Here is a 26,802-nt window from a genome sequence, read left to right on the forward strand (position 1 = left end):
CAACCTGATAGCCTGCTGTGAGGATGTAACCAGGTGGATGAATGATGGCAGAGCAGTAGACATAGTTTATCTTGATTTCAGGAAGGCATTTGACACTGTCTCCCACAGCATCCTTGGAGCTAAACTGAAGAAGTGTGGCCTGGATGATTGGGCAGTGTGGTGGATCAGGAGCTGGTTGAAGGATAGAAGCCAGAGAGTTGGAGTCAATGGGATGGAGTCTAGTTAGAAGTCTGTTTCTTGTGGAGTCCCTCAAGGGTCAGTACTGGGAGCAGTACTATTCAATATATTTATTGATGACCTGGATAATGGAATAGAGTGTACTATCATCACTATTTGCTGATGACACAAAAGTGGGAGGAGCAGTAGACACTCCAGAAGGCTGTGCTGCCATTCAGGGGTATCCAGACAGACTGGAGAGTTGGGCAGAGAGAAATGTAATGCATTATAACAAGGGCAAGTGTGAAGTCTTGCATCTGGGAAAAAACAACCCCCAGTACCAGTACAGGTTGGGGACTGAGCTGTTGGAGAGCAGTATAGGTGAAAGGGACCTGGGGGTGCTGGTGGGTGGAAGGATGACCATGAGCCAACAGTGTGCCTGATAAATTCAGAAGGCCTCGGGCAACAGGAAAAATTTGTTTAGGTGAGGACTGGTGCGTAATCTCTGGGACATCTTGCTGGACTTGGGAAAAGGCTTCCCTGTCTTTTCTGTAGAGCTACAAGCCTCACTGCCAAATCCAGAAGAAACTGTAAGAAATCAGTGAAGCTTAGACACCAGTTGTTTTAATGAGAAACAAAGTGCTTTTGTGTAAAATAATAAGCTAATAAGTGTCTTCTCTTTTGAGAGCAAGCAGTGCTCATAGAGTTTGCAATAGATATAGAATAGTTAAATAGTTCAGATGACCAGAGGCTATTCAAACAGAAGTAAATTCAGATGAGAAATTAAGGAAAACTCAAGACTGATCAATGGAGGTGCAGAAAAGACTCAATTAACTCCTGATTTGACAAAGCATCTCATCACCACTGTTACAAGTCTAACTCATTTTGCTAAGAGATACAGTGAGCTTTTCTAAAGTCTCTTTGAAGGACTTGATCAAGTAAGTTCCAAGTTCATTGTTTGTCTCCTGAACAGCTGCATCATAACTGCCAAAGAGAGGAGTTGAAGCCTTCACATCCTCCCTATTTGCTTTGACTAAAATGAGATTAAGCTCCTTTGCTACATTTTCATATTTTTGGTGATCAAATTTGCAGAGACTGGCATCATCAACTGGGTACGTGATGCCAGCAGGGTAGCAGTCCCTTGGAACTGGAAACTCCACATTTTTCAGCATGGGTAACTCACAGAGAAATGTGAAAAGGTGTCTAAGTGCCTGAGATGACAGTGGATTTCCAAAAAACTTGAACTCCTGTAGTTTGTGACAATGACTTAAACCTAAAATCAACATGTTCACATGAGTGTCTTGGATGTTACAGTCCTCCACAGTAAGACTCCTGAGCACTGAAGAAGAATGACTGAGTAGCTTAAAGAATATTGACAAGTAAAAGTCAGGTATATTGTGACCACTCAGGTCCAGGGTTTCTAAGTGATTAGCATGGAAACTATTGGCTAAATAGGTCATATCAGCATGGTTGAGTGAGCAGTTAGAAACATCCAGCATCTTCAGTGGAGTTTTTAGAGGGCTGTAGATTAAAGACAAAAAAAGTTTCAGGGCATAGGACATTGAAAACCTACATTTACAAATTTTCAAACAACTATCCACATTATGAATGCAGCCAACTGCCATATCCAGTATTTTTTCTAACTTCTTTTGATAAACAGAAGCATGTGCCAACAATGACAGGCATATTTTCCTTCTGAAATCAGTTCCATAAATTAGCTCCTACTTTACTCCTAACTGTTGCTTTAATTGGGGTTAATTTGGCAACATTCTGTTTACTTGTAACAAGTTATATGTCTATTACTTGCTGAATTTATAGCAGATCATTACTACCATAAAATCTTGGTAACTGCTACTTTTAGAAAACTGTTGTTATTCTGGAGATTGAGATAATTTCTATTAAGAAAGGATTAATTTTAAGATGTGAGCCTATCAGTATTCTAACAAGAAACTGGCTTTTGTTTCTACTGTATGTTTTTAAATGGTCAAGACATTGAGCATGTGGTACTGTTTTGGAGTTGCAAAAAGATCTTTTGATGAAATAACAGGTCAGATGAAGTATACTTGAAATTATGTGCAAATATTCTAGTTGAATGTAAAATAGTTGTAATATTAACATCAAGAGGTCTCTTTCATACATACTAAATTTTGGGGAGTCTTCAACCACAGACCTCAGCTGGATCAAGGTTAGAAACTTGTGATTTATTTCTATCAACATATCCTGTGCACAATTCACAACTTTTAAATGAAATAACTTTGCACAGGAGGAATTTTAGACCACAGTTATTTGTCTGGATACTTTTTTTGTCTGTCTTCTAGACACTCTGAAAAACATACATGCAACTTATTTTCTGTCAAAATATGAACACTGTTGATTGGAAGCTCGCCATCATTTTGAGAATTGCTAGTTCTTCCCAGGAATTCAACATGAATATATATATATATTATCTTAATTGGCAGTATAGAAAAGAAGGAGATCTCTCTTGCTTTAAGATTGACAGACACAACAAACAACTGACATCAAAGTCTCAAATCAAAGTCTACTATTCCCTTGCCCATCTAAAACACAGTATCTGTGAAATCTAAGCATATTTATGGCCTGGTTCTTAAAGGACAAAAATCCTAAATCCTAAAAAAATACTTGGAATATGACTCAGGTCTTGCACCAAAGACCAGCTGAAGCTGACCGAGATAAAAACTCAACAATATGGCGATCCAAAATGTCTGGATATACCAATACATCTGTTATGTGGTAGCCAAAAGTATCTTCTCATCATACTCATGAGATGGGCTCCAGAAGAATAATAAAAACAGTATATATGCATTAGATGCACGTTGTCTTTCAGTTCAATCCAGCAAAAACTCTTTCCTAGCTTCATGCTGCCTCTTCTTACACACAACCTGAGGCAGACTCACTTCCCTTATTCTCAGAGATTCTCAGCTTGCTGATAGCATAAAGGGCTATTATTTACAGTTTTACTGAAAGCAAGATGACCAAATTACCTGAGCAGTTTCTGTAGTCTGCCTGTGAGTATAGAGAATGACATACTCAGCTCGGTCAGTTGCATCATTTCACCCATCTTTTCTCCAATGTTGGTAAGCACCTGTTCATCTTTAGCTGTGAACCTCTGCACATTAAATGTTCGTGCTGGCAAGGTCAAGGACATCAATAGAGGGAAGTGGATACTTTTGAAGAGTATTTCCAAGTGTTCCATTTCCAAGCGAACATTGTGAACCATTTCCAGTTTGCGCAACAAAGACGGATCAATGAGCTTTGTGATATAGAAGAATTTCTGCAAAGCCAGGTTGTCAGATCTGAATGCCACGCAGCAGATCTTCAATGGACAATAACATTTCTTCAACAGGGCCTGCACTACCAGCTCATAGTTCCACTCAGTAACATATAAATCAATGAGCACATCAATACTGATTTCAAAGGTACCTGTATTGCTCTGTTGCAGGTAAACCAGCAGTTCTGAACAAAGCTTGCAGAGCAGTTGTGTCCTGGTCCACCTGCCCATTGCCTTCTTACACTCACAAAACTGTACTTCAACATCTTTTATACCTGTCAGGTCAACCACTTTCAGCCTTTTCATGTAGAGAGAAGAACGATTGAGCACATAGTCTCTCAGTCCTGTCAGACAGCTTTCCAAGCAAACTGAGCATGTTCTGTGGCTCAGGTCTTCCTGGTAGTCCACATTACTTCCCAAAAGTTTTCCCATGTTAAAGTCAGCAAGCGGCCAGTTCTCTACCAAGTCATGAATTACCTCCTTTTGCTCCAGTAAATAGCTGGCTTTAAAAAGAAGAGGAAAAAGGTTATGGGTAACACTGCTGAGACTCTTCCTGGCAAACTCTGCATTTGACACAAATGCTTCAGCACTAAGGAATCGGAGAGACTTCATTATTCCTCTGGACTCCTTGCCGTCATGGAGAGTGACTTCTCTCTTTAACTAAAGATCGTAATTACTTATCACCTTCTATTTTTATCTGCAGCTGCTGTTTGCTGCTAATGGAAGCCTTGTTGGAAAGGCAGAATGAACAGTCACATGCTGATCTGCTTTCTATTTTTGGTGCTGTACTGTGACTTTGCAATAATTAACTCTGAGATCTTCAGTCAGAGAGTCACTTAAACCCTCATATTTATAACAAAGCTTAATAAACTAAGTACAGACTACTGCCCAGCAGGATCAGTAAGATCAGGGCAGAACACAACATATGAATATTTCTCTATCTTTTATATGCCAGACAGAAAAGCACTCAAGGTTCCAACTTAAACATGTAACATTACCTTTCCTTCATGAAAGATGATATTCTGGGGATTCACATACTGATTTCAATGGGGAAGACTGCTCAGAATAAGTATAGAACTTCTCCTAAAACTACATCCATAAGAAAAGACTGAGGTTCTGCTGTCACTGAGCTACATAATGTCCCTCCATTTTGCCCTTCTTATCAGCAAGAAATAGTTAAATACAGTGGCTCCAGTAAAAAAGACAAAAGACTCAGGAAGATCTTGGAGTCTTCGTGACCAGGACACTTGCCTGTGATAGAAGACTGAGAGTTAAGTACTAGTCAAGATGAACAAGACAGAGGACATTGTTAAAACTTTCTCATTAGTGCCCTGGCAAGGATCCTTTTGCTGTTATTTTGAGCAACAGATGTGCTTTTCTTTCCTGCTATTTGAGAAATCATGGTTTTATTGTAATACAGAAATGCAAAATATTAGAGACCAATTATGTTTTCAGGCAAGGACAAAAAATTATCTCACCCAGCTGCCACAAGAGCAGAGACAATTTTTCTTTCTTTCAGCAAGGCTCTTGCTTGCCAGGGAAGTTATGTAACACCCTCATGGTGTGCTCTCCTTTCCTTTGCTGAGAAACCACTGGGACAGAGTACAGGCATACCTTAGAGGTATGAAGTTACTTGAAACATTTATATTTGCTTTTGTTTGTTTGTTTGTTTGTTTGTTTTGGGTATTTTGGGGTCTTTTTGTTTTTTTTCTGGGGTGGGTGTTGGGAAGTACAGTGCCTTGCATTTGAGTTGTGGGGCTTTTTTCCAGAGAAGTGGGATTTCACTGTATCTACTGTGTTATCTTCTATGAGCTATTGACAGAACATTGGGTGCAAGACAACCCTGTAAACACCTTGCTTTTTCCTCTGTCATTTAGAAAAACAGATATATCCAATCAATATAATAGTTCAGATGTAGTCCAATCAATAATACTAAATATTTTCAAAGTGCCTACACCCTTAACTCACATCCTTAATTTCTTCTGTTCCCAAGGCCATTCTCTTGTTCACCTTCCAGCCTCTGTAGATGACCTCTGCTTCTTCTGTTCTGTGTCTCCCATTCTCCAGCATCATTTGTATAAAGGTTTCTGAGATAATCTACTTGGCTGTCCAAACTGATTTTCTTAAGATAGATACTCTTGTTCTAATCCAGAGGAGGTCCTGCCAGGTTCACTGACCTGATCTCCATGCTATGCCCCACCTTATTGTTGGAGATGATCAATATGGAAGATTAAACTCCTGCTGAGAAATGCATCTAGACCTCACACTGAAATGTCAAGTTGAAAGAGTTGCAACTAAATGCAAATATATTAAATTTACTGTTTCTTTTAAAACGATTATGAAAAAGAGTTATATGAAAGAGTCTTCCCTAACAAGTAAGAAATAATCTTTTTGTATACAGAAATGGCTACAAATATTTATTTCAGGTTTTTTACCTCTCTACACGTAGCTCTATTGTAATAAAAATATAGGACATTACTGGAGAGTTTATCGTGGAGCTTTTAGACTACTGGTCTAAATATACTAGGTAAACAGATAAAGAGGTTCAAATATGCTAGGTAAGCAGACAAAAAGTTTTGTATACACCTTAGAAAATATCTGTTTATATTTTGAAAGGCAATAAAACCATGCTTACAAAATTTTCAATAATTTATATTATTTTTTCCTAAAGGGATCTATTATATGTTCCTGTTTTCAGAATTTACAAAATTACACAAAATACAGTAATAGTAATAGTAATACAGTAATAGTAATATCTACATCATCATCTGCTGTCCATGAACTGGATCTGAAAAACACAGGACAACATTTAATACTTTGTCAAGTTCTATTTATTGCATCTAATATGTTTAAAATTATGTGAATGATGCCACTGCTCTATTTGAATGCCAAATTAAGCTGATGCAAACTAGAAAAACTGCAAAAATATAGTCTTCTCAGAATGAAACAATCTAATGAAGACGTCCCTTCCCTGGGGACATTTAGAACATATTTCAAATTGTTATTTTGATTTTGATAAAATATTCAATAATGGGTGTATTTTAAAAAAAAGTCTGAATCCATGAAGTATGACATGAATGTTTCTCAGCAAAGCAGGTCTAGAATTATCTGGAAAAGCAGGATCAGCACAGTGTGAATGAAATCTTCATTACTGTGAGAGCCGTCAAAACAATTATCATGTTGAACATCTAGTGTTTAGAAGAAATGGTACAAGAAATACTGACAAAGCACTTAAAAATTTTAACCAATGTAAAGTTAATGATATTCTAGCAATTAAGCTGTTTTAGTATTGGTTTTGCATTTGTATGACAATAAATATTAAATTAATTTTACCATAGTATAATGAACATTTTTTTTCAGCTACTAGGAAAAAACTAATCAGAGCAGTGTGAAAATTTCAATCAAGTAGATTTTCACAGGTTTTTAACCACTGAAAACATTATGTCAAAACCAAAAGTATTGATTGGTAAAATAGCTGGTATTCTGTATGATTATAGTTGTTTGATCAAGCTAATTCTTACTGAAGTGCATCCAACATAGAAAAAAGTGCTACTAATAATTTTACTATTTGAAAATACTTTATGCAAGCTAATTTTTGAGTTATTTTTTGTTTTTTCCTTCAAGAACTCAGGACATTTACATAATACTATCAGCCAAATAAGAAAAAGTTGCAAGGCATTTTTAGGTAAATTCGGAATGTGATGCACAAGCTTGTTTAGAGGTTTTTTGGCTTAGGAGCTTTTTGTTGAATGTTTAGGCAAGAAAAAGGGTAGGTCAGCTTTCCCTTGAATAGTTGGCAGACATGAGTGAAACCTTCTTTGGGAGTCTCCCTCCACATACTTTATATAGTTAATTGCAATGTCAAGCAAACATATCAGTGAGACCAAGGGACAAAATCTAGAGGGCAGGTAGCAACAACGAGAGAAACTAAATGCACAGGCAAGAGGTTTGTTCTGCTAAGGGACTCCTCTAGTTAACATACAGAGAGAATGGATACATTTTTCTCGCATTTTGAGAGAAAGAAGTACTGTAAAGGTATCTAATGTGGTAATCATTATGTATACTCTCAATATTCTGCTTAGTCTTGTATAACAAAAGCTGTTTTATTTCATCTGTTTCTTCAGCACACCACATTTCTTATTAGAGATTCTTGCTAATGAAGACAAATAATCCATTTCACAATACTCTAGAAAATCTACTTTATTAAGGTATTTTTAAACAGTGTTAAATTAAAAGTTGGACTCATTTGTCTTAAGAGTCTTTTTCAACCTAAATAATTCTATGATTTACTCCACACCCATATTTAAATACAGTGGGTTTGTTCTTGTTTATTACTGACAACCTATATATGATAAGATTAGAGTAAGAAGGACCACAAAACTTCTGCTAAAATCTGTGCTTCTTATTGTGTGGTCTTGTAAACAGCTTCTGCTCCTTCATCTGGCAACACCGTTCTCACCCTTTTTCAAAATTGCATGACTTGACAGTTGCTGTTACATTAGAAAGAGGCCTGAAAGAAGCTCCCTTATAGCTTTAGTAGGTCATGTTAAGTATCATTGATTGTGGCATCTTGTAAAAAAAAATATTTGAAAATATTTGAAGTGCACAAGACTAAATATATAGTGATATTTCTCTATAATAGTTCCTAGCAATTTTCAATAGGACAGTCTTTGAAATGGATATGATATTTTTGTTGTTTAAATATCCCTGCATTCTATGAACTTTTACTCTTCCCCCTGTATTTGTTCTGATAGCAAGCATTTAACAGATCCTGGGACGAAGCAATTAACAGCTTCATTCCATACTGTATGGAAAACAATTTTCTTTGATAAAGCTACAAGCTTTATTTGACACTTCTAAGAATTTGTGCTACAAGAAATAGTGGATTTTTTACCTATACACCCATACCATTGCACTCATAATTGTGTACAGGTTTGTCATTATCTCCTGGAAGCCATCCTATTTCCATTCAGGCAAGCTTTACACTGCCTCCTCACCTTTTTCCAGATTTTTCCCAGTTCTGCATTCTTTGATGGTGTATTTAAAAATTATTTAACTACTGTAGAGCTTGCTATCATGGTGTCTGTAAAGAAAAGCATGTCCATTACTGAATGTAGTACATCTACCTGACCACCCTTGTAGTAGTGGGTTTTTAGGGATTTCCTAGAGGATAGCATGGTATCTTCTCACCCTATCTGAAAAACTCAAAATGACCTCTGAGTCATGTCTTCTGGCCCAGAGAGGTGTAAACTAGTTGAAGTATTGCCAGGTGCACAATAATTTCTAATTGTTTTATTTGTACCTTAGAATGAAAAGATTTGCTGGGAAATAGGTCCTGTACTCAAATGCACCACATGGTGGCCTTTCTTTCGGCTCCAGAACATCTTGCTGAGGTTCTAACTAAACTTCTTCTCTCATGTTTTCATTCATTGACATTTTCCATGTTGGAGGACCTGGTAACTAACAGAACTAAAGCTGTCAACCACCTCCTGGCCAGCCACCAGGAGGAAGATCAACAAGAGGACTTCCTGTTACTGTAGGATCCTGTAGCCATTCCCTCCTTTTTTAATTATGTTGTAAGTGATAATTTTTATTTCATTGGTTACAACCTTTTTGGGTCAAACTGATACTGAAAGTAAGCTAGATCAATAAAATAAGTGTATTATACTGTCATTACTTACAGTAATTATCAGATCATACTGTTACTGCTATATCTGTTATTATTCCATAAGGAACCCCACATATGAAATGAGAATGAAAAATTTTGAAAACCAACATCTCAAAATAGTAGAGTGTTTGTATTCTGCTTTTTTGGGCCTAAAGATCAAATTACTACTAGGTTAGCTCCCAAACTGACATAAGCTCCTGGCCACCGCAAGTGTCACTATGTTGCTCTGGACCTTATCAGCAGTGGAAAGGAATGTCCTCACATTTCTTTAACATACAGTATACACACACGTAGACTTGCAGCCAGGCTCTGTGGAAGGGTTTGAACCAAAGGGAATTCTCTGACTGCAGGAGAACTTTGGTTAGCGCTCACTTCAAACAACATTCTGCCCACCCTGGCTAGTGTTACATCTTAAGTTGCTAATGATCCTACTGTGATCTGTTTGCTGGTCATGTTCATACTGGATAGACTATGAGTCTTCCTCTGACCAGTCTGTCAGCCTTGTGTCTTCCTTCACAGGTAAGTGAACCCAACAGCAAACTAGGTTATGCAAGAGAGAAAACCCAAAAAACTATCTCTGTGAATAAGCAGCTTTGTTTCGAAACTTTGTTAAATATTTAACAGAATCACTGTCTTTATAACAGGTTGTTGATTATTGATTAATTAGGACTTTCTGTTAATTAAGAATTGTCAGGAAAACATATAAGATAATTTCATTATTTGTTATGTTACCATAAATCAACCTCAAATTGCTGCTGTTCCAAATTGCACTAGACCCATAATTACCTGTTAAAGCATAACTGAAATCCCTACACTTCAACCCTTTAGTCATAAACCATTGACCACGTCTATGATTAGGAGTGGATTCAGCAGACAGCCTGCTTCTTGAACAGCCACCTCCCCTGCCACAGGGTTCTCCACAGCTGCAGATCCACACCTGCCCTTCCCATGATCCTGAACAGGCTGCTGCTCCAAGTCTGCTCACTTGTGACACTTCAGGGGCTATCCCACCGTGCTCTTTCAGGGGCTGTCCCACTGCTGCTCCATGGATTGCAGGGGCACAGCTGCCATCTCACCACGGGCTGCATGGAAATCTCTGCTTGGGCACCTCTCCCCCTCAATCCACACTGACCTTGGTGTCTTTTGGTGTTTTTTCCCTAGAATTTCTTCCTCTCACCTCCTTCTCCTCTCCTCTGCAGGCTTTTTTTTTTTTTTTTTTTTTTTTTTTAATATTTTTACAGTTTTGTTTTCTCTTTTTTGAATATGTTTCTCTCAGAGATCCATCCATCTTCCCCATATTTGCTTGGCCTTGGTCAGAGGTTGGGCCAGAATTGGAATCAGGGGACCTTCCAGCAGCTTGTCACAAGACCCACAACTGTGGCCCCCCCCTTCACTTCCAAAACACCACTGCACTAACCCAAGACACAGGCTAAATAAATGTTTTAGAATTTCTCCCTCGGTCTGAAGGTCAAGTGATTAAGTAATTAAATTACTTTTATCAATGAGCCTGAAGAGTCTTTTCTTACTCCTGATTTCATTTATAATACAATCAGTTCCTCGAGCTTTTCAAGCAGGGAAATGGGAAATAAGTTAAAAAATCTGCTAGGATTAAGGGACAATGCTTCCCCCCTCCCCCAATACCAGTTCACTGTTTAAGTGCTGGATGAGATATGTTTAGATCTAGTCTCTTTGGCAAGGGTTCGGTGTTCAGCAGGCATAAAAACATACCACCTCAGATCTGTTGTCTGGATCTGTTCCCCCGGATTTCTAATGTTTCAGCCAATCAGTAGCTGTGGAAAGAGAATAATCTTAATCTTAACATAATTTTAAACTCAATCTTAACTTAATTTTTCATTGTTAAGTGAGCAGTATCACATTGGACACAATATATCTTTTATAATCACCAGCATCTATATTGATCTCAGCCAACTGTATAATTTTTTTCAGTTTTAGTGTACCTATTGAGCTATAATTTTGGGAGGCTTTACTGAGGTTGTGAAGCTTTACATTAATTTTGTGTCTCTGACTTATTATGAACACATATTCTGAAGCCATATTTTTGAGATTGTGCCTATCATGGTTGTTCTCGTGTACATCTTCATGCAGCTTGCCATCAGAATTCTCTTTGGAAGTTTTTGGAAGACTTTTCCTGAAATCTAATGTGCACCAAAGTAGACGAAAGGTGCTGTAGAGAAAAACACAGGGACCATGAGATAGTGGAGTTAAGGATCCTAAAAGTAAGGAGCAGGGCAAAAGGCAGAATCACGTCTCTGGACTTCAGGAGACCAGACTTTGTCCTTTTCAGAGAAAGGTGGTTAATATTCAAGGGTCACATCCTCCAACCTCCCCAGAGCCGTGTGGCAACACGAGGCGTACGGGCTGCAGGGTGCGCTGTACTCACACACCATTGCTGGGTGGCAGCAGTGAGCCCGCCCGTGGGAGCTGCGCCCAGGCGGAGGACGGAGGAGCTCCTCCAGTAACCAGGATTTACACTCAACGGGAGGAGGTGAGCAGGCTAAGAAGTATCAAGAAAGTAAGAAAAAAATAGACCTCTGGAACCACAAACTACCATCCCTGAAACAAATCCAGCAGGGTTTGTGACACAGAGAAGTCCCTGTCCTTTTTACCTGGACGAACATAGTGACTTAGAGCATGGGGGTAAATGGCAGCAAGTTCCTCCCTGGCACAGCAGGTACCTGAGATGTGTCTCTTCAACAACAGCCACATCTTCCCAGTTGCCTTTCCGTAATGCTTTGCCAACAGGCAAATGTGTGGCCAGAAGGACTAGGGAAGTGATTGTTCCCTTGTCCTGGGTGCTGGTGAGGCTGCCCCTCAAATACTATGTTCAGTTTGGGTTCTTCATTAGCAGAAAGACATTGAAGTGCTGGAGTGAGTCCAGAGAACAGCAACAAAGCTGATGAAAGAGCTGGAAAATAAACCTTACGAGGACCACCTGAGGGAACTGGGGTTATTTATCCTAGAGAAAGGGAGGCTGAGGGGGGGATTCTTATTGCTCTCTAGAACTACTTAAAAGGAGGATGTGGCAAGGAAGAGGTCAGTCTCTTCTCCCTGTTAACAAGCAACAGGACAAGAGGAAGTGGTCTCAAGTTTTGCCAGGGGAGGATATTAGATACTGGATATTAGAAGAAACTTCATCACTGAAAGGGTAATTAAGTACTGGAATAGGCTGGTGGTTGAATCACCATCCCCAGAGGTGTTTAGAAGACATGGAGATGTTTCAGTCATTTGCTACTTTCTCTAAAGAATTTTTAAGGTATCTCCCCTTCTCTAAAATCCACAGAAAATGTCAGTCTTTTGTCCCTGAACTTTGAATGCAAGGCTGTCTATCCTTTAATTTAAACTATTATTTTCCTTTGATTTTTAAGCTTTACCTCCCAATACAAAATAATAACAAATTCTGTAGTCATGATAGTCTAGTGATAGAGTAGGTAGCAAGATGAGGTTAACGTCTTTTATTGGACCAAGTAAAATATACACTGGTGTTTGATGCTACTCTTTGAGACCTGAAGAGAGGTTTGCATGCTCACTAGCTTGCCTGCTTTTTTTACCCTTCTGTATGAAGTAAGCTGATTGTTAAAAGCTCTTTCCCCTTTATTTTTTAGGTAATAGCAACTCTAAAGCATTTTTTTTTCTGGCTGAAATCTCCACAGAAACCCCCCAGTGGCAGACTTGTGTGCATTATGCACACATATATAATGGAACAGAGGTTTAAGAGAACAGTATTTTACAGAAGATAAGTACATATTTTCCACTATGAAGCTAATATTATCCAGGCAAGCATTTTTACATATATGTTATAAAAATGGCTAGCACTTTGAAGACATCATACATTGCTGGTTGCAAATAGAACAAATTGATTTATTTGTTCTGGTTTAAGGTTTCCTTGCCTCTGCAGTAGAACTGATTTTATTCCTGGCCACTATTTTTACAACAGATGGACTACTTACAGGTTAAAAATTCAGAACAGTAGAAGAATCCCTGTGTCAAATTTGATATTTTGATAAAATTTGGACTTGTTAGAGGAGCATGGAAAATACATTGTGTAGCAACTTCATCCCATGGACAGGAAAGCTAAGACTTCAAAACATACATTATATACTTATTTAATTCATCTCACATGGTTCTATCTTCTCTATCATGAATGGTTAAGCTTCTCTATTTTAACCTCCAGTTAGAAGCTCTTACACAGAACAAGAGCAAGTTTTGTAATCACCATATTGTTTCTTGATACAGTCCATGTATCTTCTTGCAGATATTTGATAGCATCACTTTTAGGTTTTAGTGACAGATATGAAATTTTTTCTCACAGTCTGAGTTGTCAATCCAGGATTACTTGTAACTACACTAATTGGTATTTTTACTGCTTTTACACTGCAGGAAACATTAGTGTTACCACATTAGCTAAAATTGTGCTTTGTAGGCTTAACCTTTGGAAATATGTATGTATGGGTAGGAGTTAAGCTTTGGTTACTTAACAGGTGATATAGCTGTCTTTTGCACATACTTACATTTATCTTCCCTTAAGGTATCCTTTACCCATTTCAGTCTTCATTGTTTCTCTCTGGAACATTCAAATGCACTTAGCCCACTTTTCTTTTCTTCTTTTCTTTTCTTTTCTTTTCTTTTCTTTTCTTTTCTTTTCTTTTCTTTTCTTTTCTTTTCTTTTCTTTTCTTTTCTTTTCTTTTCTTTTCTTTTCTTTTCTTTTCTTTTCTTTTCTTTTCTTTTCTTTTCTTTTCTTTTCTTTTCTTTTCTTTTCTTTTCTTTTCTTTTCTTTTCTTTTCTTTTCTTTTCTTTTCTTTTCTTTTCTTTTCTTTTCTTTTCTTTTCTTTTCTTTTCTTTTCTTTTCTTTTCTTTTTTTTCCTTTCCTTTTTCCTTTCCTTTTTCCTTTCCTTTCCTTTCCTTTCCTTTCCTTTCCTTTCCTTTCCTTTCCTTTCCTTTCCTTTCCTTTCCTTTCCTTTCCTTTCCTTTCCTTTCCTTTCCTTTCCTTTCCTTTCCTTTTCCTTTTCCTTTTCCTTTTCCTTTTCCTTTTCCTTTTCCTTCTCCTTTTCCTTTTCTTTTTTCTTCTTTTTTTCTTTCCCCCCATTCTTAGCTACATTCATCCTAGCATGATAGAAAAAAATCCAACAGCAAATACCAATAAGAAACTCCATATACTTTAATTTGACTAAAACTGGAATTCTGTTTTCTCATGAAGTAGAATACCTTCTTGACATCAGGAGAAGTATACAGTGGCTGATTACAGTAAACAATAATAACTACCTTTCTAACTAAAAGAATCAGACAAAGCTAAATAATAACGTTACTGATGTTGTCCTGCACTTTTAGGGTTTAATGTTTTTCATGAAAGGTGAAGTACAACTCACCTTTATAACATCTTAGTCAAAAGGACTAGAGCTAATGAAAAAAGTTCTTAGAATAAAGCATTTTTTTGTTTGTTTTCAAACTTGAAATGTGACAAAATCCATTTTAAATACATACTATGATATTATGAGTTTAGGGCTCAGTAAAACTATTTCCTAAATTCTAAAACCAGTTAAAACTGGTAAAGCTTTTCACAGCGACACAGCCATTTAAGAAAAAGTACAAACACCTGATCTAGAATATGAAAGCTACTCCAGGAAAGTTTTAGAAATTTATACTGTTAGTTTACCCATTGCTATGAATTAAGGAAGATTTTGTCAGTGATATCAAAAGAAACACCTTTCATTTCCTGGTATTAGACATCTGCTTTCATGCTGATTTGTATTTCATGTTTGTAATATTCAGAAAATCTGAACAGTAATACACTGAAACAGCATATAAGTTATATGATTAATTAATAACAAAAATAAACCACTCATTGCAACTGTGATAATTATCTTTTAAAACAAACCCAAAAGTTACTAAAGGTGAAGAACATGAATTTCATGATTCAGAATTACATAATTTCAGAATATGCTTTTAACTTCAATTTATGTTTATGTTCAGCTAATAATTTGCAGTTGCAGTACTTACTTACATCATCTATGAACATGTTCCTTTTGGAGCTTATATTCTTCTTTTCTGTTCAACTTCCCTGTTCAGCACTTTGAGCCAACAAGCATAAAGAGAACAGACAGGAGCAAACATACCTCTTGGGCTTTCTGATAGGTGTGGATCTCAGGGTCTGGCACTGTACAAGCTGTGTTCATACCAGTCTCCAGAGTCAATACCTCCCAGTCCTGCTCACAGGAACACAAGTCTCCCATACATCTGCCTCTTCAAAGACTGTCATTCCAAACATAGCTTGGTGCAGCACAACTGTTTTACCCTATAGGCACCTGCCAGTTACTCTTATTTTGCTATATCCAAATGTAGTTTACCATGAGAAAATACACTCCAATCTATAAATAACAGAATTTCAAACAAAACAACATTACAATCCAACAAAATCATGCAAAGCAGGAACCCAACACCAAGATTCTTTGACTTTCTCATAGTGTGAAAGTTGTAGCTTCCAAAACGCACTCTTCTTGAGTCAGTCAGATCCAGTGCCAAAATCCTGTGTTTATATGTCACTCCATAATTCTGCTTGTTTTTTCTGAAATTTCTGATAGCTAGCATTGAATCTTTTTCTGCCTCCAGATATGTGAGGTACAAAGCTCAGACATCTAAACCTCAGGGATGCCCCCTGGAATGTGAGGAGAGATTGAAGCAGATTTGAAGGGGAAAGACTACAAATGTGTTTCGTGTTGTGTTCAGTCCACCAGCACTATTTTAAAATGAAAGCACAGCTAGGATTTGAAATGTAGTTATAATCTCACTGTTGTCTTCAGGGATTAAGGGTCATGTGAAATATTCTCTAAAATGTCTTGGACTTACCTTGTTTGGGTCTATTGTCCTGAACTCTACTTCATATCTGTGTTTCTAAGCAGTGGACAGCAACTGAATTCTCTCATCTTCTGCATGCCAGTTTTGTTGTGCACATCATTTTGCAAAAGCCTGTGATCTATTCAAGTGTGATGGATCTATTGGCTCGTTAAACTAAACCAGTACACGTGACGACTCAGGAATCCTTACCAATAGATCTAAATGATATTTTTTTAGCTTAGTTTTTGCAACAGAAGTGGCTACTCATGGCTTCTGTATACTTTGTGTATCAACAAAAGTGAAAAAAAATGACACATGCCCCATCATTCATTTAACAAACTATTAGCTAATTAGCTATTGCATGAGCACACACCAACAAAAATGGTTCTAATTTTGCCATTGCAGCATGCTATTTGCTAAGCATATGGTTCAGCCATCTGCAGTATCTTGTTGAATCTCTTTAAATGCAGACTTAGAAAACAATCTTTAAGTCCATTAAGTATGTAATTCCATTAAATTATAAATAAATCTAGAGTAAGTTAGTTTTTCATCCCGTGCCTCCTATCTATTGCAGAAAGCAATGTCAGGTATAGAAATATTCTAACAGCAGGATAGCAGTAGAAATGGTAATTTTTACTGACATCATACAGCTTTCAGGGAAAATCAATTAAGCCAATACAAAACAGTTTAGGTTAGTTTCCTCGGTTTTCATGTGGGAAATTAAAATGGCTGGGATAAATGACTACCAAATACTAAAAAACTTTGAACAGTAAAACAAAACTGCAAAAGATTTCTTGAATCTTTGGATCAAAAGAATGATATTATAATGAGATGTGATATATCACCATCTAAGTAAAGTTTAAATTATAGCATTGACATAATAATGACAACATTTCTATCTATATTGACAAAATATGGACTCTTCTCTTCTAAAGTTGGAAATCCTGCTATTGATTGTGGCAGGACTATATAAAAGATGTTACAGTTGTCAGAGAGATTCAGAAGATCTACAACTTCTGTTGCTGCTTTTAATGATTTGTGTTTTACAAGTTAAATGAATAATCCACAGCACACTTTTATCTTTTTTAACTTTTGTTTGGGAGCAGAAATTAAAAAGTTCTCAGAAGTCTTGCATGGAAGGTGTTTTCTACATGTACTAAATAAATGATTCTCTAAGTCACATGCCAAAATAGTGTGACTCCTCCAAAATGATGCAATTTATTACCAAACTTCTCATCGTAATACACTATTCAAACCTTTCAATAAAGACACATTAATAGCACAACTTTGTTTAAAATTATATGCAGTTAGTTGACACATGAAAGCATACAAGAAAATTAAAATCTTAAAATCTATGATTTTCAAGATTGCATAATCTTGTATGTACAGCTCTTACCTGCCAAAAACTCCCATCTACTGCTGACAAATCACAAATGTTTTCTTAGGGTAGCCTGTACACAAATATATTAGGAATTCTCTAACAGGCATGCAAAAAACAGTGTGGTTCTCCTTCTAACTACAGCACAGCTATGACCGATGTACACCACCAGTAAGAACCAATAAGAAACAAGTTTTATTTCCAAGTCAACACATGAGGAGCATCTTGCTGACTTTAGTGTTGCTACTACAGCATTGTGCTTTAAGACTGCAGGCTGGATTTCAGCACATTGCACTTTACCTGCCCTAATATGTGGGATCAGTCATGGTCCTTTTATGTATCTATGCCAGTGACTAAAATACTTGTTCCAATTATATCTGGAACAGCATTAATGTGTTCTACTTCACAAAAATAGTGTGTGCTTATATACTTGGTTCACAAAAGAAATGTGTTTACATTTTTGAGTTATAAAATTAACAACCCTACTGGTGACATTTTTATTTCTCATGACCCTCACTACAAAACTAGCTCTGAATGATGAAGCTTTGCAATTAGGGACAACGATTTCAGTCAGTGTCTGAGATGACTGTGAACAGTCAGCTGCTTGGGGGTTGATATCAAAAGAATCAGTACTCTGAATCTAGCCTCTAAAGGTATATGTTATGTATCTATCTAGGTTTGTATCTGATATTTGCCATTATATCTCTGCAATTTGCATGAGAATAATAAACAGTTTTAGCAAAGAGGACAAAGATAGGAAGAAGATGTAGGCACAAATTTTCACATTTTGCTCCACTCTTTTTAGGTGTCTGGGTAAATCTCAAGTTTGACATCTGATACAGTATCACCAAGAACATGTTCAAAATCTTGCTAGGTAGAGTGAAACAACCACTAATGCCTACAGATAAAATAAAATTTACCAACTAAAGCCTTCACTGGATCCGGTGAAGTAACAAATCCAGTAACAAATTCAGATAGCCCCCTTAAAGTGTCTTAGTTCATTTGCAAATGGTTTCATTTGCAAATGGTTTCATTTGCAAATATCATATCATTTGCACTGATGTGGTTGACACAGACCCTTGGGAGGCAATCCTGAAGGGCAAAGGAGTCCAGGAAGGCTGAGCTGTCTGAAAGGCACAGGAGGGGGCTCTCCCCCTTTGCTATAAAAGAGAAGCTGGTAGGGAAGGCCAGCCTGGCTGAAGAAAGAGATCTGGCTGCAAGTCAGGGAAAGAAAGAAAGTTACAGCCTTTAGAAAAAGGGAGACGCCACTCAAAAATGTTGTGATGCTATGCAGGGAGAGAATCAGAAGGGCTAAAGCCAAACTTGAAATCAATCTGGCTGCAACTGTCAAAGGTAACAAGAAATGATTCTACAAATCTCTTAGCAACAAAAGGAGGACTAAGGAGAATCTCTGTACTTTATTGGATGCAGAGAGAGAAATAGTGATCCTGGTGAAGGCTGAGGAGTACTTAATGCCTTCTTTGCCTGAGTCTTTATTAGTAGGACCAGTTATTTGCTTGGTACCCAGTTGTAGGGATGGGGAGCAGTTTAAAGCCTATAGATGCCTATAGATGAGATGGTTAGTGACCAGCTGCAACTACTTGGACATATACAAGTCTATGGGGGCCAGATGGGATCAACCCAAGTGTATTGAGGGAGCTGGCAAAAGTCAGGCCACTTTCCATCATTTACAATCAGCCCAGGCTAACTGGGGACATCTCATTTTATAAGCAGCTGGGAGAGATATTTTTATTGCTAACCCTTGCTCTTCTGGGGGACTTCGGCTTTCTAGATGTCTGCTGGAAATACAACACAGCAGAGAAGCAACAGACCTGGAGGTTTGTGGAAGATATCTTCCTGGACCCAACAGGGAAATTCTCTGTTGCTTGTTAACAGAGGTCTTGTGAGGGGTGTAAAGGTTGGAGGCCATCTTGGGCCTCATATTAATTATGAAAGTTTTCAGTTTTTGGAGAAGCAAGGAGGACAGCTAGCAGAACTGCCACCTTGAACTTCCGGAGGTCAGATTTTGGCCTGCTTTGGAGCTTGGCTAAGGGTGTCCCCTGGGAGACAGTCCTGAAGGGCAAAGGGGCCCAGGAAGGCTGTTCGTACTTCAAGGAGAAAATCTTAACAGTCACAGAAGCAGGTCATCCCCATGTCCCAGAAGATGAGCAGACAGGGAAAAAGAGTTGCTTGGCTGAATATAGAGAGCTGTGTCTGGAACTCAGAAACAAAAGAAAAGTTTGTTTGTGGCCTTTGGAAAATGGGACAAGCAAATTATAAGGACTTCAAAGACATAGTAAAGCTATGCAGGGGGAAAATTAGAAAGGAAAAAGCCCAACTGGAATTCAACTTGACTACTGTGGTTAAAGACAACAAAAAAAAGTATTTTCAGTGTATCAATAGGAAAAGGAGGGCTAGGGAAAATGTAGGCCCACTGATGAATGAGGTGGGTGCTCCAGTGGCAGAAGATACAGAGAAGGCAGAGTCACTGAATGCTTTCTTTCCTTTGGTCTTCACTGCTAAAGCTGTCTCTCATGAATCTCAGACCCTGGAGGTAAGGGAAAATGTTTGGAGAGAAGAAGATTTCCTCTATTAATTAGGGACAGGTTAAAGACCACTCAACCAAGCAGGACATACATAAATCTGTGGGTCTCAACTGAATGCCCCCATGAGTGCTGAGAGAACTGGCAGATATTATTGCTTGGCCACTTTCCATCATCTCTGAAAGGTCATGGACAACAGGAGTGGTTCCTGGGACTGGAGGAAGACCAGTATCACTCTCGTCTTCAAAAAGGGCAAGAAGCATGACCCAGGAAATTATGGACTGGTTAGTCTCACCTGCATCCCTGGAAAGGTGATGGAATAAATCATTCTGGATGTAATTTCTAAACATGTGGAAGAAAAGAAAGTTATTTGGAGTGGTCAAGGTGGATTTACCAAGGGTAAACCATGCTTGGCAAATCAAGTAGCTTTCTGTCATGTTATAACTGGCTGGTTAGATGAAGGGAGAGCAGTGGTTGTCAAACGTGGTTCAGCAAAGCTGTTGACACTGTCTCCTGTAACATGCTCATTAAGAAACTTAGGAAGTGTGAGATAGATGAGTGGACAGTGAGATGATGAGATGGTTGAGTGACGGTGCTCAGAGGGTCATGGTCAGTGGTGCAGGGCTGAGTTGGAGGCCTATAGCCAGCAATGTTCCTCAGAGGTCAGTACTGGGTCCAGTCCCATTGAATACATGCAGCAGTCACCTGGATGAGAGGATAGAGCCTATCCTCAACAAGTGTGCTGATCATACAAAACTGGAAGGAGTGGCTGACACACCAGAAGGCTGTGCTGCTATCCAGTGTCACCTGGACAGGCTGTAGAGTTGGGCAAAGAGGAACCTAGTGAGATTCAACAAGGGCAAATGTAGGGTCCTGTGCCTGGAGCAGAACAATTCCATGCATCCATATAGTTAAAGAGTTGACCTGCTGGAAAGAAACCCTAGGGAGAAGGATCTTGAAAAGCTGGTAGACAGTAAGTTAACTATGAGCCAGCAATGTGCTCTTGGGGCCAAGAAGGACAATGGTATCCTGGGATGTACTAGAAAAAGTGTGGCCAGCAGGTCCAGGGATGATGTTATCATCTCTTCTATTCTGCCCTAGTGAAGACACATCTGGAATAATGTGCCCAATTCTGGGCTCCCCAGTTCAAGAGAGGGAATTACTAGAGAGTCCAACGGATTGCAATGAAAATGACTGAAGCATCCCTCTTATGAAGGAAGGTCGAGAGAGCTAGGATTGTTTAGCCTGGAGAAGACTGAAAGGAGATCTTATTAATGTCTATAAATATGTGAAGGGTGAGTGTAAAGAAGATGGAGACAGACTCTTTCCAGTAGTGCCCAGCAACAGGATGAGGGGCAATGGGCACAAGCTGGAATACATGAAGTTCCAGCTAGACATGAGAAAAAACTTCTTTACTGTGAGGGTGACAAAGAACTGGAACGGGTTACTGAGAGAGGTTTTGGAGTGTTCTTCTCTGGAGATACTAAAAACCTGCTTGGATGCAATCCTGTGTAATGTACTCTAGATAGTCCTTCAATCCTTCTTTAGCAGGGCAGTTGATCTATATATCTCTAGAGGTCCCTTGCACCTCCAAGTCACCTCCTGTGATTCGGTCTCTGTAGACTGGATTTTGGCCCATCTACAAAAAGGGCCAAAAGGAGGATCCAGGGAACTACAGGCCTCTTAGTCTGACCTCAGAGCTGGGAAAGTTTATGGACCAGATCATCTTGAGCGCCATTATGCAGCATGTGTAGAACAACCTGCAGGATCAGGCCTGGTCAGCATGGGTTCATGAAAATCAAGTCTTGCTTGATGAACCTGATCTCCTTCTATGACAAGGCGACCCATTTAGTGGATAAGGGAGAGGCTGTGGATGCTGTTTACCTGGACCTTTGTAAAGCCTTTGACACTGTTTGCCAAAGGATTCTCCTGGAGAAACTGGCTATGTATAGCCTAGACAGGTATTCTCTTTGCTGGGTAAAAACTGGAAGGCTGTCTGGGCCGAAAGAGTTCTGGTGAATGGAGATAAATCCATCTGATGTTACAGGGTTCAGTGTTTGGGCCAGTTCTCTTTAATATCTTTATCAATGATATGGGTGAGGGGATCGAATACACCCTCAGTAAGTTTGCAAGTGATGCCAAGTTGGGAGGGAGTGTTGATCTTCCTTGAAGGTAGGAAGGCTCTACAATGAGATTTGGACAGACAAGATCAATGAGTGGAGGCCAACTGTATGAGATTCAGCAAGGCCAAGTGTCGGGTCCATCACTGGGGCCAAAATAGCCCCATGTGATGCAACAAGCTTGGGGAAGGGTGGCCGGAAAGCTGCCCAGTGGAAAAACATCTGGGGGTGCTGGTCAACAGTAGTCTGCCCAGGTGGCCAAGAAGGCCAACAGCATCCTGGACTGCAGCAGAAATAGTGTGAGCATTAGGACTAGGGAAGTGATTGTACTGCGCATGAGGGAGGCACCCCTCGAATAAAATTTTGGGCTGCTCACTAAAAGAAAGACACGGAGGTGCTGGAGTGAGTCCAGAGAAGCTGGTGAAGGGTGTAGAGAATGAACCTTAAGAGAAGCATCTGAGGGAACCGGGTTTTTTTTATCCTAGAGAAAGAGAGGCTAAGGGGGGGGCCTTCTTGCTCTCTAGAACTACCTGAAAGGAGAATGTGGCAAGGAAGAGGTCAGTCTCTTCTCCCTATTAACAAGCAACAGGACAAGAGGAAATGGTCTCAAGTTTTGCCAGGGGAGGATATTAGATACTGGATATTAGAAGAAACTTCATCACTGAAAGGGTAATTAAGTACTGGAATAGGCTGGTGGTTGAATCACCATCCCTGGAGGTCTTCAGAAGACATGGAGATGTGGTACTTAGGGACATGGTTTAAGCACTGGACTTGGTAGAGCTAGGTCAGTGGTTGGTAGACTTAAATTATGGTTGGACTCAGTGATCTTAAAGTTCTTTTCCAACCAGAGCAATTCTGTGATATCAAACAGAAATAAGGTACACATTCAGATCACAGAAGTGGCTAAGCACTCATCTTCTATTGAGGTAATCAAACCTTTGCAACTTATACTACTGAAGATTTCAAGCCAAAATTACAGGACTGGAATCATTCAAGGCAAAACATATAGGCCAGAGGGCTATACACAGGCAGGTAGCATTATACATCCAAAGAGGTCTCAGAGTTTTCAATTTTATTTAGACTTCATCTGAGTCGGTTTTCAATGGTTTCTCCAGCTGTCTTCGAAGTGATATAGATCAGATTCATACATAATAGGCATCTAGTGCAATCGTAACTACTATCATTCAACAGAAAACAGGGGATAAAAAAAGTAAAGGAAGCTCCTAACACAAACACGTATGTACATACACACTGGCCAAACTACCTCTGCACAGTACTTTGAACCGTCAAAGTCCTGAGTCATTGTGGCACTTAATCCATGTGACAAAACACAAGATAGTATCTGAGAGACCATTATTCTGATAAGCTATTGAAAGTGATTTATAAATTAACCAGAAAACCTAACAGAGTATTTGGAAGACATCTTCCAAAGCAGCAGTAAAAATGACAAATATTTACAGTTCTGAGTGAGACTATTTAAAATAGAGCAGATTAATAAAGAACAAAAAATTAATTGCTTGTGTCCACACAAACTACAATTCTGAATTAATTCTGGATGTTGTTTCATTCCAGTGCTACTGAGTAAAATAAATGAAGGTGAAGGATGGAAATGGCCTTCCTGGAGTCCTTGATTAAATTTCAAGGTGACAGGACTTTCCATGTGAAGTTTTCTACCAGGGTAAATATCCTACAATTACTCAATGACACGAATATTCAGGAGTGGGAAAATATTTTTCCTTTGCTTGCATTTATAAAAGGCACTGATTCGCTTCTATTGGAGTAGACTTAGCAGACAAGAGGTTAACCATTGGCTTCTACGTTGATTTCATACGTCATAAATAATGAACTCCATTATTGAAGCAGCAATTGCAGCCTATTTTTTGAAGTCTATTTATGGCATAATGGTATAATAAATCATTTCCATGTAAAACAAGTATTTGCCATTTGAAAACATTATTGATTTAGCGCTCCAAAAATAATAGTGATTTTTTTTGTACCAGTCTACATGAAAAAATTACAAGGTGGCTTACTTCCCCTTCATTATGCATCCTTTCAGTATGAATGAGAACTTAAATTTTTAAGTGCAGCATAATAGCTCCAGTGTTTCTGACATCATTGAACCCCACTCTCTTTCCATCTGAAACCATTTCAGAGCAGATCTCGTGAAGCAATAAGTCGCTCTCTATTTTTACAGAAGCCCTTTGTTCATGTTATTCTCTCTCATCTTCTCCTTTCAAGTAAGTCCTAGCTCATAACTGTGTTTCCTCTTGTTCCAAAGAATGTGGAGGGATATAGCAAGATGCTGGAAGAGATGCTAGCTTCTGAAGCTTAGGGTGTTGCAGAGGTTTTGGCCTGTGAAAAGAACGTCGGCTTTGTACACGTCTGGCCGCAGCAGATCTATAATTTCCTTGTACATCAAGCAATATTTTCTTCTCTTGGGGCTCCTTCATATAAGAGTCTTCCAGCCCTTCAAATGTAAGTAGAGAATTCTCTTCTTGTGAATTCTCTGACTTGTAGCTGACTTCAGAACAATAACCTGAGTTTACTGTCTCTTTATTATTTGTATCTGTACTTGCTTCCCAGAAGAGATCAGGCACATTTGGGTCACAAGAAGCTATATACTCAGAGACAGTAGAAAGAGATACATCTCTGTTTTCCAGTGAGGAATAGTTTTGTGTCCATGGCATTTGGAGACAAGATGGAAAGAAGTGGAGGGGATTTTGATTTTCATTTAGTTGGTCATCTGAGGAGGAGTATTCTGTCATTTCAACATCACGGTCCATATCACCTAGACAGCAAAATTAAAGAAAAATATTTATAATATTTTCTATACTAGTGTGCCTATTAGGCTTTGTTTTTGGCCATTTTTCTCAGTCTTCTATAAGTGAGTGCTTTAAGGGGGCTTTTTTTTATGGAGAACCCTATGCCAATTCCTATCTCGCCTAAAGCGAGTTTATTAAATGTCTTGTCTTTGCCCGAGTATCAGTTAAAACTTTAATTCAGTCTTTATGATGAGCAATTGCCTGCTTCAACTATTTGAAAGAGCCATCATTCGGTCATTAAGATGGATCTTTATCTTGAAACATTTAGTCCTGGTACTCAGCAAGGAAGTCTTTCAGAAACTTTTGAAAGAAGTCATGCTCTTTCAATGATGTAGTAGAGAGTACCACCAGGGAGTCAAATTCTTATTGATTATAGCTTGTGATCAGTTTTCTAGATACTTTAGGGTATGTAGAGAAAGTGCATATTTCCACCCTTGGCTTTCAATTTAAATTGTTTTTTAAAACCTTTTATTTGAAGTTTCAGTATCACTATCCTATTAGGAGAATTTTGTTAAGGATGAAATTCAGAGAACTGTTTCAGAGAGTAATCAAGGTCTAAGCTTATTAGCTTGGGAAATCTCATTTTCCAGGAACTCATCTAAAGAAAAACAGCAGTCAAAACTCAGTGATTTTGATATGTCAAAGTTACCTGCACAATAATGTATACGTAAGTGTCTAATAACAAAGTAATTTATAAATAAGGCAATAGAATAGAGGAAAAGAACAAAAGTTAGCAAGAAAGTGTTCAGCAAATCATACATTAATATTTTATGACAGTGTTCTCAGTAGGAAAAAAAATGAAGAGAATTTCAATGTGTGTGAGTGTCAAGAAGTTTTCGTTTTGAAATGCTGTGCATTGCTCAAATTTTCAATTAGGATATTGGAGTTTAATTCAGAGTACTATAATTAATATAGTGTTCATTTTAAAACATTATTTAAAAATAATCAAAAATACACTAATAAGGAATTGAGTACTAGAACCAGTCACAGACCTACAGGCCACTTCAGTAAAGGAAGCCATGTGCTTCCTGTAATTACACTTGAACTAGCACATCCTCTGCAGGGACAGAAGCTGAAACAGAAGAAAAGTTGAACTTCCTTTTCTATTTCTTTTCGGAAGGTTATGAAGTTCTTCTCAAATCAAAATTACAATAATTTATTTTTTTTCCTGAGGTCTTTGTTTAAACAAGATACATCAACTAACCACAGATGTACTTTCAAATTACCACACTCCTTCGCTGATGCACAGAGGACACTAGCTCATACATTTGTAATCATGGATTACACAAAGGTGAATGAATGATGAAACTGACTATTGCATTTTATTGCATAATCCATGCATTGCCCTGTGCTTCATTCAATTATGATGTCTGAACTGTGACCTGACCCACCTCATTTACTGCACTGTGTTTATTGTAGAAGCGAAGGCTGCTTTTTATGGTGTGAAAAATTTCCACACAGTGAGAATTAAAAAGCAATTAGGATAGTAATTTAAACACAGAGTTAGTTTAATTTTAAGCTTCTAACGCATTAGAAGCATGAAGTTATTTACTGTACAAGAAAGCTAAGGATTTTTCTAGTTTCAGAATAAGGTATGGATTAAGATTCACAGTTTAATGATAAAGCTCTAACCAAAATTGAAATTCTGCTTCTCCACCATCTTGCTGGGTAATTGTGTAATTATCTCTACTTGTGCAAGGGAACTCTGCTGAATTCTAGGAAGCCTGCTGCTTTGTAAAACCCTTTCTTATGCAATTTAATGATGACATCAGGGGAGTTATGGAGTACTTGTATTGCAGCAGTGGGACCATTTTTCCTTCCTTGGCATTGGATAAATTGCACAAATGTTCAGGACTGGTTTCATAAAGTCAAAAAAATGTTCTAATCATGCTAAGAATGCTAGACTTAGCCCAGCTCATTGCTGGTCTAGCTATGCTGCTCCTATTGCATACACAAACGCAGTAAAGTCCAATGGG

At 38.3% G+C, this 26,802-nt stretch overlaps 2 protein-coding genes and 1 long non-coding RNA gene across 4 annotated transcripts in view; 1 reads left to right on the plus strand and 2 right to left on the minus strand.

Moving 5' to 3' along the window:
- Positions 1–896: 896 nt before the first annotated feature.
- LRRC14B (leucine rich repeat containing 14B) lies at positions 897–4,112 on the minus strand. The gene is made up of 2 exons (XM_071736237.1): positions 3,159–4,112; positions 897–1,677 (listed from the first exon to the last, which is right to left on the minus strand). The coding sequence occupies exons 1-2, from the start codon at positions 4,055–4,057 to the stop codon at positions 1,032–1,034; spliced, it is 1,545 nt and encodes a 514-aa protein (XP_071592338.1). The 5' UTR covers positions 4,058–4,112; the 3' UTR covers positions 897–1,031.
- An 894-nt stretch (positions 4,113–5,006) lies between these two features.
- On the plus strand, positions 5,007–10,619 carry LOC139793715 (uncharacterized). Its single transcript, XR_011724741.1, has 3 exons — positions 5,007–5,066; positions 8,753–9,021; positions 10,390–10,619. It is a non-coding gene; the product is annotated as an uncharacterized lncRNA (long non-coding RNA).
- A 13,097-nt stretch (positions 10,620–23,716) lies between these two features.
- The window catches only part of SLC9A3 (solute carrier family 9 member A3), a 51,695-nt gene continuing 48,609 nt past the window's right edge, over positions 23,717–26,802 (minus strand). Inside the window, exon 17 of one of the 2 annotated variants that reach the window (XM_071736239.1) lies at positions 23,717–24,792. In XM_071736239.1, coding sequence (XP_071592340.1) covers positions 24,789–24,792 — 4 coding nt within the window. In that variant the 3' untranslated portion in view covers positions 23,717–24,788. The remainder of the gene's footprint in view (positions 24,793–26,802) is intronic. The other variant, XM_071736241.1, reaches the window with a different exon arrangement.

This window comes from Heliangelus exortis, chromosome 2, assembly GCF_036169615.1.
Source record: "Heliangelus exortis chromosome 2, bHelExo1.hap1, whole genome shotgun sequence".
Lineage (NCBI taxonomy): Eukaryota > Metazoa > Chordata > Aves > Apodiformes > Trochilidae > Heliangelus > Heliangelus exortis.